Consider the following 21,704-nt stretch of genomic DNA (forward strand, 5'->3'; position numbering starts at 1 on the left):
CACTAGCTAATCAACAATTATTTTTCTTTTTATTTAAAGTGAGATGTTCTTCTAGAAGAGCCAGATCCAATTTTTAAGACTCATATTTATATAAATTAAAATTATGTAGTATACTTTAAAATATAAAATAATTTAAATGTATATCAATATTATTAACCATTTTTTTTATATATTTGTAAATAATAAAAATACGTTAAAATTCATAGTAATATAAGTTTTTTTAATAAATCATAAACTTTTTAAAGTTTTATAAATCACAAACTTACTACTATGATATCACATGTTACATTTAAAATATAAGTATCTATTAAAAAGTATTTGAATAGTGAATATATATTTCCGAATCGAATTACACAACTATTTTACCAAAACTCGTATATATTCCAATAAATGGGCAAAGTTTCCGTCCCTATCGTTTCAAATGCTAAAAGATATTTTGTTCTTTTCTCTTTTTGTAAAATCGATCCTTTTTTTCATTCTATGTTGTCAACGTGTTCACATTATTCCAAAAGAACATTTCTCTCATACATGCTACAAAATAGAAAGGAACGTTCAAAACTAAGAATATTGGATCCAATTATTCCTAAAATTATATCTAAATTAATTTATTATTTGAAATTATAAAAAAGTCTGGTTAATATAAAAACATTATTAGACACAAGTAATTTAAAATTATAAAATGTTATTTTTAAAATTAAGTTAATTGATGCTAATACTATGGCAACAAAATCAATATACACTCTTTAAAGGCGTATTTATTTGGTAAACTGTATAAATGGGTAATTTTTAAAAAAGTTTAATTTATTACACAATGAATGAATACGTAAATCGCGTTCTAAAATACGACTTTGTATTAAAAGATTAATTTAAAACACAAACTCCCTTTATATATATTTTTTTATTAAAAATTGTAAGTTGTCTAATAGATATTCTATTTAATTTTTTAAAAACCTTTTGAAGATGTTTCATTTTAGAATGAGACTTCAGTAACTGTATTTTTTTAGGGTTAACGTCCTGTCCCCAAATAATATTTAAATAAAAAAGTTAAAATAGTGGACAAAACCATGAGTTTATAATTTTAAAAAAGAAAAAAAAAGTTAAAATTAAACACATTCTTAACTTTTTTATAATAAAACATAACCGTGTTTTGAAACACGTTTTTTTTATACTTTAAAACATGACTTACGTATGCAAACAAAGTAGTGAATTTAAAATTTATCCGTTGCTGTAACTTAGAAAAAATAATAACCTCTTATGCGTGAAAAAATCCTTCAAGCCTAGGAAAGGTAAAATATTCTTCTCTGGGTATTTTATTATAGGTATACCATTATGATTTAATTGAAATTAGCAATGATAATCACATTTTATTAGTATGCAAGTGTAAATAAAGTAGATTGTTTAGGTGTGTGTTGAGCATTGATGGAAGGAGCGCGTGGGGGAAGAAGAAGAAAACAATACCTTAACGCAGACCACAAAACAAAAAACGCATTATGAGGAACAAGTGCAATGCATTGACCAATGAAGACGAGGTTTAGTACAAACCCACACCGCAGTGTTCTTCACTTCTTCTGCCTCTGCTTTGCTTTTGCTTACTCACTCACTTGAACTCAATTATAAAACCCCCCTCACATCTCTAACTTTCTTCCCTTTTCCTTTCCCCTCTCTTGTACCCTCATCTTCTTCCTTCACATTTTAGAGAGAACAAGTTATGATATGAAGGTCTGGTTCAACGCGGCATAACTAGAAAGTGCTTCTTTCGTCTTATGGCATGTCTCAGGAGGAAGAAGCACTGCTTGCAACCCCAACAACGCCTTTCTCTTTCAATTCCCAATTTGATCGCCAGATAAACCCCACATCGCTCATTTATTTCCCACCCCATGACAATCTTTCGCTTCTTCTCCCCTTTCTTTATACTCTTCTTCACTCAAACAGGTACCTTAATGCTTTCTTTATCTAATCTTTTTTAACAACTGATTGATTTACCTACTTTATTGACTTTCCCCCAGTTTTAATTGATCTTTATGATTTTGCATGATCATGGGTCGGTGCTTTCAGCATCTTATATTGAATCAAGTTCTTCATACTGTTATTATTTGTATCTGTATTTCGTATCTTTTGGGTTCTTACCTTGATTGCTTCCTTTTATTCTTCTGATATCAATTTTTTTTCTCTCATGCTCCTCCTCCCCTTTTAGGGAGAGATTTTAATTTTAGTTTTCAATTTTCAAATTTTTAATATATACATATTGCTTTCCTTTCAAGTTATCATTAGGATTGCATTGATCAGTGCCTTTCCTTCATGATTTCACATGAGACCACTGTTCCTTGGACATATAATGATTATTCCAATTCTGTCAATTCGTGGTTCTGATTATGGATGGCCTTTCTGATTGGGGTTTCTAGAGTTTGTACTTTTTGTTCTTTCATGTGCGTTTACTCAGTACAAATTTTGTTCATGAATGGCCGAATAATTTTAGAATTATAGAAGTTCCTGATATGTTCTTTTATGTTGGCAACGTCATGTTAACGGAACTCTACCCTCCCTGTTTGGTTTCCAGGTTACGTGCAATCGTTCACTGGGACCTATGGTATAAATTATGGGAGGATTGCAAATAATATTCCCTCACCTGATGAAGTTGTTACTCTTCTCAGAGCAGCAAAAATAAGGAACGTTAGAATCTATGATGCTGATCACAGTGTTCTCCAAGCATTTAGTGGAACTGGGCTTGAAATTGTAGTGGGACTTCCCAATGGACAGCTGCAAAACATGAGTTCGAATGCAGACCATGCTTTGAGCTGGGTAAAAGAAAATGTACAGTCATTTCTTCCTGGCACACGAATTCGTGGAATTGCTGTAGGCAATGAGGTTTTGGGTGGGGATGACTTTTCTATGTGGGGAGTTCTTTTGGGTGCTGTTAAAAATATTTACACTGCTACCAAGAAGCTTCATTTGGATAAACTGGTTCAGATTTCTACTGCACACTCATTTGCGGTTTTTGCCAATTCCTACCCTCCCTCCTCATGTAAATTTAGTGATAATGTTAATCAGTATATGAAGCCTCTGTTGGAGTTTCTCCAACAGATTGGCTCTCCTTTCTGTTTGAACGCTTACCCTTTCTTAGCCTACGCGAGTGACCCTGAACATATTGATATAAATTATGCACTTTTTGAACCTACAGAGGGAATTTATGATCCAACATATCGTCTGCATTATGATAACATGCTTGATGCTCAGATTGATGCAGCCTATGCGGCTTTGGAGAATGCTGGATTTCACAAAATGGAAGTTATAGTTACTGAGACTGGCTGGGCCTCAAATGGAGATCAAAGTGAAGCTGGAGCAAATGTAACTAATGCAAGGACATATAATTATAATCTGCGTAAAAGGCTTGCGAAGAGGAAAGGAACCCCGCACAGGCCTAAAAATGTTGTGAAGGCATACATTTTTGCATTGTTCAATGAGAATGACAAGCCGGGGCATTCATCTGAGAAGAACTATGGACTCTTCAAGGCTGATGGGAGTATATCATATAACATTGGTTTTCATGGACTTAGTGCTGGACATTCATCTCTTTTGTCTCTTAAGGTACTTTAAATTGCATTTGATACTACTTTTGTTTAAGCCCATTTAGAAATTTTCACACGCCAAACATGAAGAGAGATAAAACGAAACCATGATCTCCCCCTATTTATTTCCAGTCTGTTCTCATGATATCTTTCGTAGTTTTGGCAAGTGAACTGGTTTATTGGAAGAGAGGGGGAGGGGAGAGTTATTTCTTAACAAAATGTAACAAATATACTAGATGATGATGATGCAATGCCATTCAATATACACTAGCATAGACAATGTCAACTTTTGCTCCACACCATTTATAAGAGACTAACTTATTGGAAACTGATACGCTAATACTATATGTGCATCACAGGCAGAACCAAAACCCATGTTCCACGGTTTTAGTAAGATTTATCAATATCCAAGCTATTTGAGCTTTAATGTGAAACGAACAAGGGATATCAAGTAACCCCTTTAAGTCTTTACTTCATCATTACGGTTGCTGGTTATGCAAAGATGAGTCAAACCTGTTGTAGTTTTGCAATATTCCAATTTCCAAGTGTTTGTAGAAAGTGGATACAATTCAATAACTTAGTTTTTTAACTCTTTAATTCTGCTTCCATTTAATTTTTTCCGGAATCTTTCAGCATAAAAGTAACAGCATGAGAAACATTGGTTATGGGTGCAAGTGAACACTGGTTTAGAGCCTATAATGGGGCTAAATTGAAATGCATTCACCTTTCTAGATTATCTCCACGGTGTGAAGTTAATTGACTCGGGGAAAAAGAGTTTATTGCTGGTTTCAATTGATAGGGGGTTCAATCAATAGATGTTTAATTCACTTCTGGCACTAACACTTGCGAATTTAATTTTGCTGATAAAGAAGTTTGGAATTAACTTGTGAATTCAGATTATGCAAATTTTTACATTCTCTCCTTTTGGTGTTCACTGTTTCCTTTTAATTTCACTTGGCAGAATATCTATACTCAAGGTTTGTCCTGGTCCTACTCGATGGTATTCTCTTTATCATCGTTGATAGTGCTGATTTGGTGGAGTTAGTGATCTTATGTTACCAACCTGCTCAGCTACCAGCTCCCTGCCAACGAAATGGGTTTGACTTGGCTCCACTTCATGTCTCACCATAGATCAAAATTATACCATTGATTGTCATATTTCATAAAGCAATATCTAGAAATTCTGATGTTCCCCCATATTCAGCAAATGTGTAATTATTTCACTTGAGAAAGCATTTCCTCTCTTTGATGAGAACTAGATTTTTCAGTTTTTACTAATATATTTGAAATTTTGGACAGAAATTTTAATTTTGTAGAATACACTGTAAATTTTGGTATTTTGTTTGTTAATCAAAGCATTTAAAAATATAGAAGCAAATTGGTCTAAAAGGGGTGGGTGGGGGAGGGAGGAGGAGGGTATTTTAATCTAACTATGTGTTGGAACACAAATCATGGGCTGCTAATAATAATAATAATAAATTGTTATTACTTATTATTATTATTATTATTAGGACGTGAAATGACAATGACCTCTCCCTAACACTGTCATTTTCCTAGTTTAAATTTGAATTTATTTATTTTGTTTGTGTTTTTTAATTTATTTTTTATGTTTAGTTCCTGAACCTGACTTTTTCCATTAATTCTAATGGACACAATGTCGTCATGATGTTACAATCATGTCATATTACAGATTAGTAAAATTATCAATTCTTAACATAATTAAAAATATCATGGCATGTATATTTCGTGACTAAAGTTAAAAACAAAAATGTATCGACTAACAAAAATAGCATAATCAAAATGGATTAATTAACTTTTTAGTCGTGAAGTAGTGTTTTGATTATGGTCTCTATTTTCTTTCTTATTTGATTTTTTCCTCAATTACAATATAAATTAAATCGTTCATTATTATATAAAAATAATAAATTTTAAACATAGAAGCACTTTCTCTACCTAAAATGAATAAGAAACTCAATCTGAACAAAATTGTACCTTTTAAACTTCAGTTTGAATGAAATAGGGATTATGAGTTGATTTATTTACTATTTATATTTGCACTCCTCTTTATTGTAAATACCACTAAGATACATTCTTCCTATAATCCTTTATGGAAGAAAACTTCTGGAAAAACATGACGAGGAACATTATTTTATTTTATTTTCTATTTTCACTTTATTCATTATTTCCCATGTTAAGTTCTATTCATTTATTTTTTTTCCATTTTGAGTTTTCATTTGGCATAGAGAGGTATGATAATAGTTTTAAAACTAAGATATTTCTTCAAAGGCAGTTTCTTCTTGCACTCCTACATTTTTCTTCCTGCACCTCCACAATGTTATGTAAAGACTAAATTGTCCCAATTATTTTTAAAAAACCCTAAAATGCATTTGAACTGTGTTTATTTTTTTGCATTATGGATTATGGAATCTGAAAAATTTTTGGATTGACACTTCTGATAAAATTTCGGATCCACCAATCCGTAATTCAAAATATGCATTTTACATTAAAAAATCCATCATTCAAAAAAAAACTTTCCGGATTCACCAATCCATAACAGAAATATGCATTCCAGATTTAGAAATCCGTAATTTAAAAAAAAAAAAAGCCTTCTGGATTCATGAATCCGTAACAGAATTAGACTTCCGGATTCAGCAATCCAGAAATTAATAATTTATTCAAAAATTGCTTCCAGAACACCCCCTCATCTGAAAAAAAAAAAATTCGATTCTGGAATGATGAATCCGTAGTACACTCTCAGATCCCTATTTCCGGTAACCATGGTGTCCTTTTTCAAATAAAAGACTAAGGCCAGTTTCGGGATTTAGAAATTTTGGGGGTGCAGAAAGAAAAATGTAGGGGTGCAGGAAGAAGCTTCTATAACAGGTACAGGATAGATTGGATAGCATTCAAAATTGGGCTTTAATCATCAAATTGGATCAGCTATCATTACTTAAATAAGGTTTTTTCTCCTACACCCATAATTTCTAACTGCACCGCATCAGAGCAAGCCCTTAAATAATAGCAAGCTTAAAAACACAAGTATGCTTATGCAGTTTAAATTTACTTCCTTATGAAGCATTATAGAGATTCAATTAGATTGAGTTGATAAAATCTAGTTTTTTCTTTTTGCATTTTACCATTATCCTTAAAGAAAATAAAAAAAAAAGATTTAAAAAAACATAAAATATGTTTTGGATATATGATTTTCATTTATTAACATCTGAGTTTTAATTAATCACTTTAAGATACCATTTAGGGAAATAACTTGAAAAATGGAAAAGTCTATTTTAGTAAATACAATTTCATTTAACACAAGTATGCTTATGCAGTTTGGATTTATTTGCTTATGAAGCATTATAGAGATTCAATTAGATTGAGTTGATAAAATCTAGTTTTTTTCTTTTTGCATTTTACCATTATCCTTAAAGAAAATAGAAAAAAAATTTAAAAAAGCATAAAGTATGTTTTGGATATATGATTTTCATTTATTAACATCTGAGTTTTAATTCATCACTTTAAGATACCATTTATGAAAATAACTTGAAAAATGGAAAAGTCTATTTTAGTAAATACAATTTCATATAATATAAATATGTTTTTATATAATAATTATAATACATAGAAGTTATAAACAAAAAAAATTATAATATTTAATTTTTTTAATATATATATATATATACTAAGTACTAGAAGTTATACTAATCCAAGTGAACTCAATATGAGTTTTAATGATAATAAATACTAAGCATGATTTACTTGTATATACATGAGTTTATTATCTAAACATTTTAATGAGTATTTTGTGTTAGCTAAAATATTTTTAAACTATACAGTGTTTTTATCAAACTTAATGATAAATGATCTAATAATTTTTGAAGTATTGTAATCAAGCTTTATTAATAAATGCCTTTTGGATATACAGGCAATTATTTCCAAAAATTACAAAAGTCATATCTCCAACATTTACAAATATAAATATAGAAATGTTTTATATTATAATCAGTTTAGAAATAAATCTCTCTTATAGAAACAATATATTTTTCGATACAAAATTAACACTAATTAAATGATATATAAAAAGTCTATTTTTGAATTGTTTCATATCAGTCAAATCAGAACTGAATGGGACAATGCATATAAATACTTTTTATACCAAACGTTGTTCAAGGAAAAAACATGAAGATTTCATAAGAAAACAACAACAAATACAATTCATTCAAAATCATTGTACATCTTGACAACATGAAATAATCCCATTGAACTAAAATTGTTCTTTCTTTTAAAATGTTCTTATTCTTTGATAGCTAAAACATCTATGTATTATAAAATAGACTATAAAACAAAAATAAATTACTATATAAAAAATAATTTTGATTGATTAGAAATGATAGTTAATTTATCACAATTTTATTGGTATTGTTGGGTAAAACAATATGAGAAAAAACTCTATAAAAAAAGTAAAAATTAATTAAATAGTTGAAAATCTAATTTATATATTCAACATAAAATAGATTATTAATTATTACTATTTTAGCTTTTTAATCTGTAATAAATTAAAACCGATTCTCATAATCATAAATCGCGAACTTTTAAAATTTAAAATCACAAAAACCCTTTACTCTCTGTTACTTATCTTTTTAAAAGTTATTCATTTCCAATATTTTCATTAAAAATTACCATCAAAACCTAAATGCTACTTGAACTTTTCTACAAAAGAAATCAGTTTGAACACATAATTTTCAAAGGAAAAGCATGCTACATTAAGAGGATTTTATCCAGAAAAACATTGTTAAAATAATATCTAAAAACCACTGTATTGAATATAATATATAATTAACATAAAAAAGGAATCAGTTTTTGCATTGCAATATTTTCTTGAATAATATACAAATATAATTTAATTCCATAAAATTAAACTGTAACACGAATAAAATCCACCTGAATCTGAATGTTTGTGGTATAAAAGGTTGAGTCTCTTCCTCAGCATCCCAAGGAAACATTATCGCATAGCAAGACTGGCTTGGAAAGTGGCACAAACGGAACAGGGGCAACCTGAGACACAGAAACATAGTGGTCATGGCCAACGTGGAAATCCTGTTTCTTCTTGTGGCAGCCATATTAATGCCATTGCCATATATCACAGAAGCTGCAGAGCATGTAGTAGGTGGTGCTTCCGGTTGGATCATTCCTCTGGATAACCCTTCCCTCTATTCCTCCTTCGCAGCAACTACAACCTTCAGAGTAAACGACACTCTTGGTCAACATCGTCTCTCAAACATTTCTAACTTCTTCTTCTTCTTCTTTAACCGTTAATCTAACTATCTAACTGTTTTCTCTTTCAGTGTTCAAGTTCAAAACAGGAGTTCACAACGTTGTCACACTGTCGCAGAAACACTTCGAAAGTTGCAACGTGAGTGACGCAATGGAATCATTCAACACGTCGCCGGCGATAATCACTCTCAACCGCACTGGCGAGTTCTACTTCGCGTGCGCCTTCCCTTCTCACTGCAGCCTCGGCCAAAAGCTCAGCATTAACGTCATCGCAGGAGGCTCTTCTTCCCTCACACCATCGGAAGCTCCATCCCCACCTCCACCTCACTCGCGTGCACCCACGCTCTTCGCTGTCACTGTCCCTGTTCTTCTCATGGCAGTTGCCACAAATCTCTTGTTTCATTCCAATTAAGATCTTGTAAAAGCGGTTATTTTTACGTATGTGGTCTGTCTTTCTGTCTGAGGGTATGGTTGTTTGTTGTGTTGTGGCAATAAATTGATAGTTTTCATTTTCCAGCTGCATTGACAAGGACATTAGTGTTGTATGTGAGAATTGTTGATGAATAAAAGAAAATGTTGAATTATTGTAGATTGTTGCAGGATAGGCTATGGAGTAAGAACCATTCGCTTTTGCCTTCCCTATCTCTATTCATTTTTTTGTTATCCACAAATTATTCAACCAATTAAATGCATCTAAAATTGGTATTTTCTGAAGTGTACAAAAACAAAACATGTTATCTAAATTTTGGAGGATATACAATTTAGCAATCTCAAATTAAGATGCAGGTGAAAGTAAAATGGATTCAAGATATAAGTTTATTAAACCTGCAAGACAAGATATTCCTAGAACAAGTTTGAATAGGAAAAGTTTCAACACTCAAATCAGTAAACAACGTATACTTCAAAATCAATTATAATAATATAATAATATTTTTAATTAAAAAATAAAATGAATATAATTAAAATAATAATTTATTAGAGCGTGAAGTGTATGTAATTTATTTTGTGGTGTGTGGTGTTAAAGTATCACCACCGTTGAATATTGCCTATGGTTGATTTATTCAAGTGTATTTTGTTTCTCTTTGGATGTCAAAAGTTAACAATGAACACAAAAAATAGTTACTTATATTGTGAGGAATGAGAGTACATCAACACGAGTTCAACAATTTACATCTTAATAAAGGTGACGAAATCGACTATCGACTCCAACGTAGGTACAATCAATACGGATAACAAATTAAATGGGTCGGGTAAAAATAGTACAATTTTAATTTTAATTTCAACAATTAAGTTCAAATCTTTTAAATATATAAAATTTAGGAAACTTAGTTAAAATAATTTGTATTTAATATGAACTCAAACTTTAAAGGCTCAAATAATACATTTTAAAACAAAAACAAATATAATGAATGTGCAGAGAATTAGATATGCCTACACTAGTGTTATTTCTATGTTGCCAACTTCACCACACAACAATATGCAGGAGTGGATTAGATTTCCAAAAATTTAATTTATATTTAATTCAAATCCAATAAAGAAAATTGAATTTAAAATTCATATCGATTTAACTTAATCAAATGATTTAAAGTTTTTGAATCTAGTTTAATTTAAATTATATTAGATTTATATCTATTTAATTTGGATATAACATTAAAATCGAGGCTACTACTGTGTCTTACACATATAAATGATGTTTAAGTTGAACTAATTTAATTGTTATATCTTCTATTAAATAATTAAAATATTTTTTAAGATTGAACTATTAATTTTGAGATAGGGGTGATCATACTCATGTATTATTTTTCTCAATGCTTAATATTTTTAATTATAATTTTTTTATCTTATGACAATATGAACACATATATGCTCCATGTGTCTAACCATTTTATTATAACGTCATATTACTGGCTTAAATTTATTTATTTTAATATTCATCTTTTTAAAAATATATGATATAAGAAAATCATTAAATAGTAACTAAATTTAGAGACTAACAAATTATTTATATTTAAAATAGTTTCTATTATTAATAAAAAATTATAAAATATTTTTAAATTTATATTTAAATTAATTATCTAAATTTTAGCGACTAATATTTTATATTCTAAATTAGTTTCCAAAAGGTTAATAGAGACTAATTTAAAATATAAAATAATGAATAGTTAAAATCTTGATAACTAATAGTTAGATATCAATTTAAAAATTATTATATAATTTTTTATTAATAATAGAAATTTTTTTAAATACTAATAATTATTTTAATTTATAAAATAATATCTAATTTAATCAAATAATAACTAATTATTTTAATTTTTAAAATAAATTTTTATTTAATAAATTTGTTTATATTGATATATGAATAACTTAAAATTTTTAATATAATCATACTTCGGTTAACAATTAGTTGAGTTAGTTGAGGAAGCTAGGACCGAAAATTGACTCAACAATGTCCCAACCGTAATTTAATATAAATAGACACTTTATTGAGTAAAAGCTGCATCAGTTGAAATCAATAATGTATTAAAGTAATCCAATGATTTTTTTATGATGAACATTAATTTCAAAATATTTATAAATTTAAAACTCGTTTCCAATTATTTGGGTTAAATTTAAAATTAATAAATATAAGTTTGAATTTAAAGTTTATTTATTAAAATAATTTGGTTTGTTCCGACTTCAAGTAAAGCAGGGAGGTAGTTAGAACTCAAATTCTGATCATGTTTTATTTTTAAAAGAAGTTTAGTAAGATATAAAATTATATTTAAATTGTGATATTTATTATTGGGTGTATCGAAACAATTATAAATTGGATTTAAATATTTAGATGTTTTTAATCCTCCATTATTGGGTGATCTAGGGCACTGACTCGGGCTCCAGTGTGACAACATCATTGTTATCTGTCATTGAAAATAAAATATTAGTATAAAGAATTTAAATCTAAAGTTCAAAGTCTTACATTTGGTCGAGGGAGATGAACAATATTTATAAAAAAAATAAAAAATTCCTAGTTACCGTAGTGTCTTTCCCTTCATATATCCAATGGGAAAACCCAACAGTTAGCTTCAAGGTTGACTATACAATAATAGTTATTTTATTATCTCAACTATGCCCGTTTACATTGTTGAAATCAGTAATTTAGTTGGTGTGAATACAATCTACTTTATAATTAATTCAGGCTTTGGCCATTTGAAAGCTAGCTGGTTGCTAGCTCATTAAGTATAAAAAATCTGGCCATGAACCGCAACAATGTAGTTTAAAAATAGAAGGGAGTTAGTGTGATATGGCTTATAAATTTAATTAAAATCCAAATTTGTATATATATTCTTTCATAAATTTGACAGTATCCAGATTCAGACTTGGGAGCATTAAATCAATAACGTATTGACAGATAAGAAAAATAAAATTTGATTGAAATATATTAATAAGTACACTATAACGCAAAGAGGAAAATCTTTCATTGCTTGAATTGGCAAAGGGCTAAGATATGGACTTTTAAGTTTAACTCAGTCTGATTTAAAAAATAAAAAAGAGGTTTGCATCATCTTATGTCTTTGTTTTGATGGGAATTTTCAACGTGAACCATTTCCATTTGCTGAGTTCTCTACAGGTATATATAGTTATTTATGAGCCAACAACTTGGTATAGAAATATAAAAAAACATTCAGTCAAACGGTGACCAAGTGTGATGAGTAGATGATAATGCAACTAAAAGAATGTTTCTTCGATCTCTTCATAAACAATGGCTATCATGGGTTCGCCTGCTTCTATATATTCCATAATCAATACGGATTGATTGAGGCACAGAAAGAGCCATCAAACAGGGGCGACCTGACACACAAAACAAACAACATAGGATGGCTCAATTAAGGAATGTGGGAATTCTTGTTGTAATAATTGTGGCTGCAGTGTTACTAAAGACCACAGAAGCTGAAGATTACGAGGTGGGGGGTACCACAGGTTGGACAAGCTTTCCTCCAGGAGGTGCCTCTTTCTATTCCAGATGGGCTTCAAATTTTACCTTCAAAGTAAATGACACTCTAGGTAAGTAAGTATCTACGTGTACAGCAAACAACCTTGTTGCTCCTTAAGAAAGTCAAAACCAAAAAATTCTGTTGTTTAAATTCATAATTCTCTATTTCATGTTACTTTGAGAATATACTAAGCTATTCCAATATGATCATGAAGCATTGAAGCTAAATATTTAATTTTTCTTATCACTTTGTATGATGATGTTTGTGATGGCACCCTTCTTTTGCAGTGTTCAACTTCGAGTCTGGAAGTCACAGTGTGGTGGAAGTTACCAAGGCTAACTATGAAAACTGTGGAGTCGACGACAATATCAAATCCTTTAATAGAGGACCAGCTAGAGTCAGCCTTACAGGCCCAGGGGAATTCTACTATTCCTGCCCCTTCTCAGGCCACTGCAGCAGTGGCCAAAAGCTAAGCGTTATAGTCACTGACTCTTCTTCACCAGCACCAAAGAAAACTCCAACTCAAGGTCCTTCCACTTCTCCTCCTGCACCAAAGAGTGCTACAGTTGAAGGTCCTTCACCTTCTCCTTCTGCATCTGGTTCAGTTCCTAGTTCAAATCCCACTAAAACAGCCCCAGCACCCCAAACTGATTCATCTGCTACAGCCTCTCCACCACAGGGCTCAGCGACCACTCTCTCTTCTACCTTCTCTCTATTCATCTTCACCATATTCATCAATTTCCTGTCTCAATTTTAAGACACTTATTGTTATCTGTGTGGTATCAGTAGCAATATATTACCTTAAACCCTAAATATATTATCAATACTCTCTCTTTCCAAAATATTTTCTTTATATATAGAAATTCATGTGAATCTTGTTAACTTAAAGAACGAGACATGCATATATGATTCACATGAACTTCGTGAAAATAAAGAGAATGTTTCAGAAATAGGATATTGGAGAATTCCTACAATCATGATACACTATTCCGTAGTGTATTTCATTAAGCATATTAGATTTCCAAAATTTTGGCTTGTGATAAGATTCTTCAAAAATATTGTTTCATTGATTTTCCATGCGGATTGAATTGAGATGATTGTGATTGAATAAACAACTATTCTATTGTGGGTTTTACCGATTCAGTTTCTTTTATTTATGTGTAACATGTTGTTCCACCAATGTCTTACTTTTTCTGCTAATGAAAATTTTAGCTGAGGTTGCGTTTTAACAATTGGGTTTAATGTATAATATGGAACGTGTGAACGTGTCATGTTCAAAAATTATACACCAGAGATGGCGAGATTTGTCAACTAGTATATCTATACATATATATATATATATATATATATATATATATATATATATTGATATTTTGACTTTGAGCTTTTACAAGTTATAAACAGAAATCTGAGGTGTAGAAGAATCACATGCAGGATGCAAAAGTTTTAATGTAATTTGTTGCGGTACGATGTGAGTGGGGTGCCTTCCAATAATTTAAATTTGTACTATATCCCTTCCAAAATCATCTTAATTTTAGCAATATAAAAAGTTTAAAAATTTACTATGTCATGTTCCAATAAGGTATTTTTTAATATGATCTTAAATTAATTATTTTCTCTTTTTTATTTGAAATAATACATTTATGAAACAAATAAGGATTTTATGTAAAATTGTTTTAAAAAGTTATTGTTTTTTTACGTGTAGAACGGAAATGCCTTCTTTGATGTGTTGGTGCGTGATTCAAAAAGATTAAACTTCATGCATTAATAATTAAGACAAAAAGGAATGACTTAATTTTTTATAATTAAAAGGAATGAGTTATTTATTACCATTAGAAGTTATATTTGGGTTTAAGTTCATGTATTTTATATGGTGCGAGTATAAAAAATTTGAACAGTGTTAATGAATTTTATATTATTTGTATTTTTTTTCATGTATTTTAGTGTGTAATATAATTTTTATTTAGTCTTAAACTTTTAAATTTTTATTTAGATGTTGGTTAGATTTAATTTTTTTAATACTTAAATGTCTTAAATAATTATATTTTATATAGTTTGTGGATTTTGTGGAACTTGTCATAAATGAAATTTAATTTAAAATATACGCTTTTTCAATATAGCTTTTCTACTTTGAGTTTTGACCCCTCTTCCATTTTAGAGTTAGATGTGTTTTTGGTATGATTTTTATTAGAACTAGTGGGAAGACAGGGACTCACGTGTCTGTGTATCCGCATTTTTCATTTTTATTATTTATATATTCATATAATTTTAATAAATATTAAATTATATGAAAAGATATGTAAATTATCTAAATGCACCATTGATAATAGTTTTATTAAGATTTTATGTTAATTTTTTTTATATTTTCATTTTATTGTTTTTGAATATTAAATTTTGATTTAATTTGGGTGTAATCTTGAACTTTGTAAGGTTATCAAGATTAAAATTAAGGTTTAAAAAAAATGGACCAGCAAACAATGTCAAAACATAATGCAAATGGTTGTATGTTGGAAGTGGTAGAATATGTCACCATATCAATTGAATCCACAGCTTCCATGGCAAAAAAGTTGAAAAAAATAAAATAATAATCTAAATACAAATTACCAAACTTCCAACTTATGTAATATCTAATAGATCAAAGCATCAGTAGACATAAAAACTTTGTTTGCAAAGCTGAGCTTAGGATTCATACAAAAATATAAAAAAAAATTAAGAAAGCAATAAAAACAAAAATGTACAAATCCTATAACAATGAGACACGTCTCTGCTTCGAACGTTTTGAGAAGTGCGAGAAGGAGGAAGCAATGGTGGTTGTTGTACAGTGGTGATTGAAGAGGGACTAAGATGGGTGAGAGTAGGAGAAGAACATGGAGCATGAAGGAAGAGGGTTCAAAATGTGTCAAAATTTATGAGCATTTTTTTCTTTGGATGCAACGGTTGAAAACTACTTCTTATAAGGAAGTGGAAGAAAGTGGTAACCGCTCAACTACTTCTTATAAGGGAGTGGATGTAACTATTGAAAACTACTCTTTCGTAAGAAAGTGAAGGTAAATGGTTTTCAAATATTTTATTAAATTTATTTCTCTCTCATGCAACAGACACTCTCATTATGCAATTAATTTTCAAAATAAATTATCTCTTTCAATTCATAACCACTCATTCACCTCTCTTTCAATTCATAACCGTTCCTCCACCCCTCTTTTAATTCATAATTGTTCCTCCACATCTCTTTCAATTCAAAACCGCTTTTCCACCTCTTTTTCAATTCAAAACCGCCCCACTATGTATACCAAATATTGTAGAAAAAATAAGAAATGGCACAATGACCATAATACAATAATAAAATTAAATATTAATATAAGGATAAAATGAGAAAAAAATTAAGAGGAGTTAAGAGGGGAATAAGAAATGACATAATGACCATAATACAATAATAAAATTAAATATTAATATAAAGATAAAATAGAAAAAAAAATTAAAAACGGTTAAGAGGGGAATCCCCTCTATATATAGGTATAGTTTATCCTATATTCAGGAGAGAGAGAAACGGTAAGAATTCAATTGGATATTATAGAATATATCCAATTGTTAAAATGTTAAAAAAGTTCAATGTTATTAGTTTTTGGGTCTTTATTGGGTTCATCCCTTTTTCTATGTATGCCACATGTTTAGGTAGTGCTTTTTCTTATATATACACTCCTGTTTTTTACTTTACGCAATGCGCAATAGTTTTATGTTTTTTCAGTTTCTCATTTTTTCTGAATCTTTCTTCTTTCTCTCTATTTTCTAAAATAGTTTTAAAAACTAAATTGATTTAAATAGAAAACAAATGAAAATAGAATTCTCATTAAAAAAATGACTTTTTATACATCTCAGATAAGGATGGTAATGCGGGCTCATCCGTCACGTTTGGCCCATCCGCATAAAGAATGCATGCTCATTTTATTAACTTGTTCCTATAAGAAAAATATTTAAAAAAAAATTCATTAATTATAAAAAAAATTATTTCTCTGAAAAGTTAAAATTTATCCATATTTTAATTAAAATAAAAATATGAATTCATGTATGAGGATTGTTAGAAAGTTTGATTAAAAATAATTAAAGTTTTATTTTACATATATTTTCTGTATCTAAATGAATCTGACTACCTTATCAAAGTTTTGCTACAAAATCTTTGAATGAATATGACTAAATTTTTAAAGAGTATCTTATTAGAATCTCTTCTTTGTTTTTATTAACAAATTTTAAATAGAAGATTTTAATTAAAACTAAATCTATTCTCACTCTTAATATTAACTTTTTTAGATTATTAAAATAAAACATTTCATTTTTAATAATTTAAAATTCAATTTTTTAAAATAAAGATGATATTGCAATAATGAGTGAGTGAAATATTATTTTTTTTTTTAAAATAATAATTATTTTATTTATTTATTCGGGACAGCGAGTTAACCCGCCCCACTTCGATGTTGGTCCGTATAAATTGTAAATTATGTAGAACGAATTTAAACGGATCAATGAATTATAATAATGAGTTCGTCCTACATTACCATCACTAATCCTAAATGTAGTACAACCACAAAATCAGAAGTTATAATTTTTTCAAAAATCAATTATTCCCAAAAATTAATAGTTTGTAAGAAACATATACAAATGTTATATTAACATGTTTTGACTTTACGTTGAGTGAATAGACTCAACCAAAGAGTCCGTAAGGAATGTACTTCTGATTTGTGAAAAAAACACACTGCAGCGTTTAACATAAATGACTGGAATAGTAAAATAAAAAGTTCGGACTGACATAAGGGATATTTAGAGATAAATTAAAATGATGAAGAAGGCTATCTTTGGATTGAGGAGAGAATTTGTGAGGAGGGGAGAGAGTGAATTTGTGAGGATTAGAGATGATGTGTGAGGATATATGAGATTGTTTGGATTGAGGGATGATAGAGAGGATTTGTGAGGATGATTTATTGTAAGTTTACAAATTTATCATTGTTATTAAAAATATTTAAACAATTAATTATGATTTTTTGTGTGTATATTTGAATTAATTATTTTTTTAATATATAATATTCATAATTACTTATATTTTATAATAAAAAATTAAAAATATAATAGAAAATATTTTTGTGTTATATTGAAATAAAATTATCAAATATATTAAAATTTATGAAAATAATATTTATTATTATATTCATATAATAACTATATATATTTTATTAATATTATAATTTTTTTATTTTCATTATTTATAATTGTAGGTTGTTATTAATGTATAATTAAATATTTTTTAAATTATAAATAAATTTATGTAATATTTAATTTTGATATTGTAATAAAATACATGTTCAAAGATATTTTGATAAAATACAATCATCTTACAGTTATCCTCACAAATTTCTTCATTTTATGAAGAATAAAAAAAATCACTCACTCTCTCCTCCATCAACTTCCACACGCTCAAAACCCTTAAAACAAATAAAAAAAAAAAAAAAAAAACATCCCTCCTTCCTCTTCCATCAAAACAAACACACTCTTAAGTTTTTTTAATAAGTGGGTGTTTATTAAGAAAAAAGTGAAACAGTATTTTGATGGAGGAAAATAGGTACAATGACATTCTCCACTCTCGTAGAAAACAACAAATTGGTATGTTTGAAAGTCTGTGCAGTGTGCTGTACTTCGAAGATAGTCAGAGTTGGAATATGATAAAGCTTGAACCATGAAGTTTGACGAATTCTCAATCTCATTCTAATGTTGACAAAAAAACCTCACCTTCGTCTCACATTACTTCTCCGTGGGAAGTGGAAACTCCCATCTTGGAATTTTCCATCCAACTTCTGCCTTTTCACTGCCCTTCCTTGCTATCACTTTATAATAAATTCAACTTTACAACTTGAACGCAACGAAGAAGCAAAAATATATAAAAAAAATGCTGAGGAAGAATAAGATATTGAGCCCACTTCCATGGCTCGTGAAGAAAGAAGGAAGCGGAGACTGGTAAACGGTACAAGTCAAATTGATTCGGTGAGATCTGTAATTGGTAACGCGGCTATCCCTCCACAATTTTTTCCTAGTCTCAAATCTCGGCACCCTCCAACTCTGCCAAATTCCCACATCACACTAATTTTGTTCACCTAACTAATTATCTTCACCTCCACCGCCCAATACACTTCTATTTTCTTTTTAGGAATCCAAACTAGATTATATAATATAATTTCGTTATAATATTAAAAAATTATGTACTCGTTATATTTAAAAGAAAAGTTATTAAAGTTTTTATTTTATTAAATAAATAAATAAAAATTATTTATTAAAAAGTTTAATGATTTAATTATTCTTTATTTTTAAACCGTTTTTTTTTCTCATTTTACAGGTAATTTTATTATATAGGTAGTTATTAAATGAAAATATATCTTATACTTAACCTGTTATCTTTTCGAAAAGAATTAATCTAACTGTGATATAGATAATCTTATCTTAAATAATCTTTTTAATAGGCTATACATAATCTAGTATAATCTTATTACTAAACTATTATCTTAAGTGCTCTTCTTAACAGAAAATATACAGTCTTTAAGTAATCTACTTTTATCTTAAAAAATCTTTTAGAAAAGTTGTAGGTGTTATGCTATAAATACCAACGTAGAGCATTGGCCTTAGACATTGCAACTTCATCGAGTAGAAAGAGAAAAGAAGAGCACAAAGATCTAGTCCTACAAACAAACAGGGGCGACTTACCTCCAAGAACACATATCCATGGCAAGAAGCTTGTTCCTTGTGCTATTTGCAGTAGCCACCCTTCTTCATGGCTCCGCTGCACAGACCAGACACGTGGTGGGTGATTCCACTGGCTGGACCATCCCTTCCGGCGGTGCTGCAACCTACACCACCTGGGCTTCCGACAAAACCTTCACAGTGGGTGACACTCTTGGTACGTTAATCTTCCAAATCTTTCTGTTCATTGGTTTATTATTTATGTGTCATTAAATTACAAATTTATGAATTATAATTTTTTTATTAATGACTTTTGCAGTGTTTAACTTTACCAACGGCCGACACGATGTGGCTAAGGTGACGAAATCAGCTTATGACGCATGCAACGCTGCCACCACCCTTTTCACCCTTACCTCCGGTCCAGCGAGCGTGGTGTTGAACCAGTCAGGGGAACAATATTACATTTGCTCCTTCGGAACACACTGTTCCCTCGGTCAGAAATTGACAATTAACGTTGTTAACAGAAACTCTGCTACTCCTTCCCCTGCCCCTCAACCCAGTAGGAGTGGTTCTCCACCAACGGCTAGCCCTGTCCCCACACCAACACAAGCACCTACACCAGCACCAAGCACTGTGCCAGCACCTGCTCCAGGCCCATCCTCTGGACCAGTTACTTTCACTGTTGGAGACACCTCAGGCTGGATCGTTCCTTCTAATGGTGCTGCAGCTTACACATCCTGGGCTTCTGGCAAAACCTTCAAGGTTGGAGACATACTAGGTAAGTCACCATCCATCATTAAATTAAACACTTACACATTTTTAAGAGATTTATAGTTGGTCAAAACTTGAATCAAATAATTAACCAGAAAACATCTATGGTTTGTGTTTTGAAGTGTTCAACTACCAATCTAACACACACAACGTTGAGGAAGTGACAAAGGAGAATTTCGATTCTTGCAACTCAACCTCTCCTCTTAAAACTTACACCACTCCACCTGCCAGAGTGACTCTCACCAAATCCGGTGCTCACTATTTCATCTGTGGCTTTCAAGGGCACTGTCCTGCAGGTCAAAAGCTTGCCATCAATGTCACCGGCAACAGCGCCACCTCGCCTTCCCCCATCGCCACCCCTCCTTCCGCCACCACCACCCCTCCTTCCCCCACCACCAACCCTTCTACGCCTTCTCCTACAGGCTCTCTCGCCCCTCCCCCATTGAACTCCGGAGCTGCATCTCTCGGACTTGTTGGAGTTTCTGCCACCCTTCTTTCACTTGCCGCGGCTTTCTTTTATTAGAGACATGAGATTCTTATATTAGGAACATGAGATTGTAATTAGGAGTGTTTGGAACTCGCGATTATTATCGCCCTTCCATTGTTTTTCATGAATTCACTTTGTTTATTTTTTTTAAGGATGAGAATAAAGTGAGCTTTCCCTTAATCCGCTGCAGTTTTGTTTCTTTTTTTTTCCTTTCTTGTTTTATCCTCTTGATGACTAAAATTGTTAGCTATATTTGTAAATTGGAATTGGAGATACATATATATATTTGAATGATGAACAAATCGATGACGCCTTTCGCTGTCAATCTTTTGTTTGGTGGTGCCAAAATTGGGTTTGATTATAGAATTATAGGAAGAAAGTTGATAACTTACCCCGTCTGAAAAAAATAAATTATTTTGAAAACGAAAGTGCTTGCAAAAGAAAGCGTGACACACGGAAGTCATAAACGAAAGTGCTAGACCCTTTTGTTGTTGTGTATGTGAATGTTGGGGTAGACTCACTTCCACTTAAACTATTAAATTATATTGAACTTTGAAATATGGGTTCCCAGTTTCTCATGTATGATTATAAATTAGATTAGAAAAAACCCCACAAGTTTAGGTATCCTATGCAGGACCCTATTAAATAAAAGTTATGCAACATGCCAACAACATAATGTTCTGTATCTATAAATTAAAGTAACCATAACCATCTTGTTCTATCTTAATGATTTTACTTTTTCATTATTTTTTATATTTCTTCGTGTCTTTTATTTTCATCTCTTTTACTTCTTATTTTTGTCTTTATTAACTTACTAATTTAAAGTTCCAGCATCACTTATCTGATTTAAATTTCTTTACTTTTACTTCACAATTTAATCGTATAGTCAAAATTTTATCTCCTTATATAGAGGTGAGTAAA

The 21,704-nt window shown here is 30.2% G+C and overlaps 4 protein-coding genes across 4 annotated transcripts; all 4 read left to right on the forward strand.

Annotated features, from left to right (window-relative positions):
• The first annotated feature begins 1,408 nt into the window (after positions 1–1,408).
• LOC137807544 (glucan endo-1,3-beta-glucosidase 14) lies at positions 1,409–4,944 on the forward strand. The gene is made up of 3 exons (XM_068608230.2): positions 1,409–1,932; positions 2,558–3,585; positions 4,528–4,944. The coding sequence occupies exons 1-3, from the start codon at positions 1,878–1,880 to the stop codon at positions 4,609–4,611; spliced, it is 1,167 nt and encodes a 388-aa protein (XP_068464331.1). The 5' UTR covers positions 1,409–1,877; the 3' UTR covers positions 4,612–4,944.
• A 3,562-nt stretch (positions 4,945–8,506) lies between these two features.
• On the forward strand, positions 8,507–9,426 carry LOC137807547 (mavicyanin). Its single transcript, XM_068608233.2, has 2 exons — positions 8,507–8,823; positions 8,909–9,426. Exons 1-2 carry the CDS (start codon positions 8,643–8,645, stop codon positions 9,247–9,249), a joined length of 522 nt encoding a protein of 173 aa, XP_068464334.1. The 5' UTR covers positions 8,507–8,642; the 3' UTR covers positions 9,250–9,426.
• A 3,193-nt stretch (positions 9,427–12,619) lies between these two features.
• On the forward strand, positions 12,620–14,040 carry LOC137805918 (early nodulin-like protein 14). The gene is made up of 2 exons (XM_068605797.2): positions 12,620–12,878; positions 13,096–14,040. Exons 1-2 carry the CDS (start codon positions 12,692–12,694, stop codon positions 13,563–13,565), a joined length of 657 nt encoding a protein of 218 aa, XP_068461898.1. The 5' UTR covers positions 12,620–12,691; the 3' UTR covers positions 13,566–14,040.
• Positions 14,041–19,379: 5,339 nt separating this feature from the next.
• On the forward strand, positions 19,380–20,963 carry LOC137807545 (blue copper protein). Its single transcript, XM_068608231.1, has 3 exons — positions 19,380–19,742; positions 19,845–20,303; positions 20,419–20,963. Exons 1-3 carry the CDS (start codon positions 19,568–19,570, stop codon positions 20,817–20,819), a joined length of 1,035 nt encoding a protein of 344 aa, XP_068464332.1. The 5' UTR covers positions 19,380–19,567; the 3' UTR covers positions 20,820–20,963.
• Positions 20,964–21,704: the final 741 nt, after the last annotated feature.

This window comes from Phaseolus vulgaris, chromosome 3 (genome assembly GCF_051622355.1).
Source record: "Phaseolus vulgaris cultivar YP4 chromosome 3, ASM5162235v1, whole genome shotgun sequence".
Taxonomy (NCBI): Eukaryota; Viridiplantae; Streptophyta; class Magnoliopsida; order Fabales; family Fabaceae; genus Phaseolus; species Phaseolus vulgaris.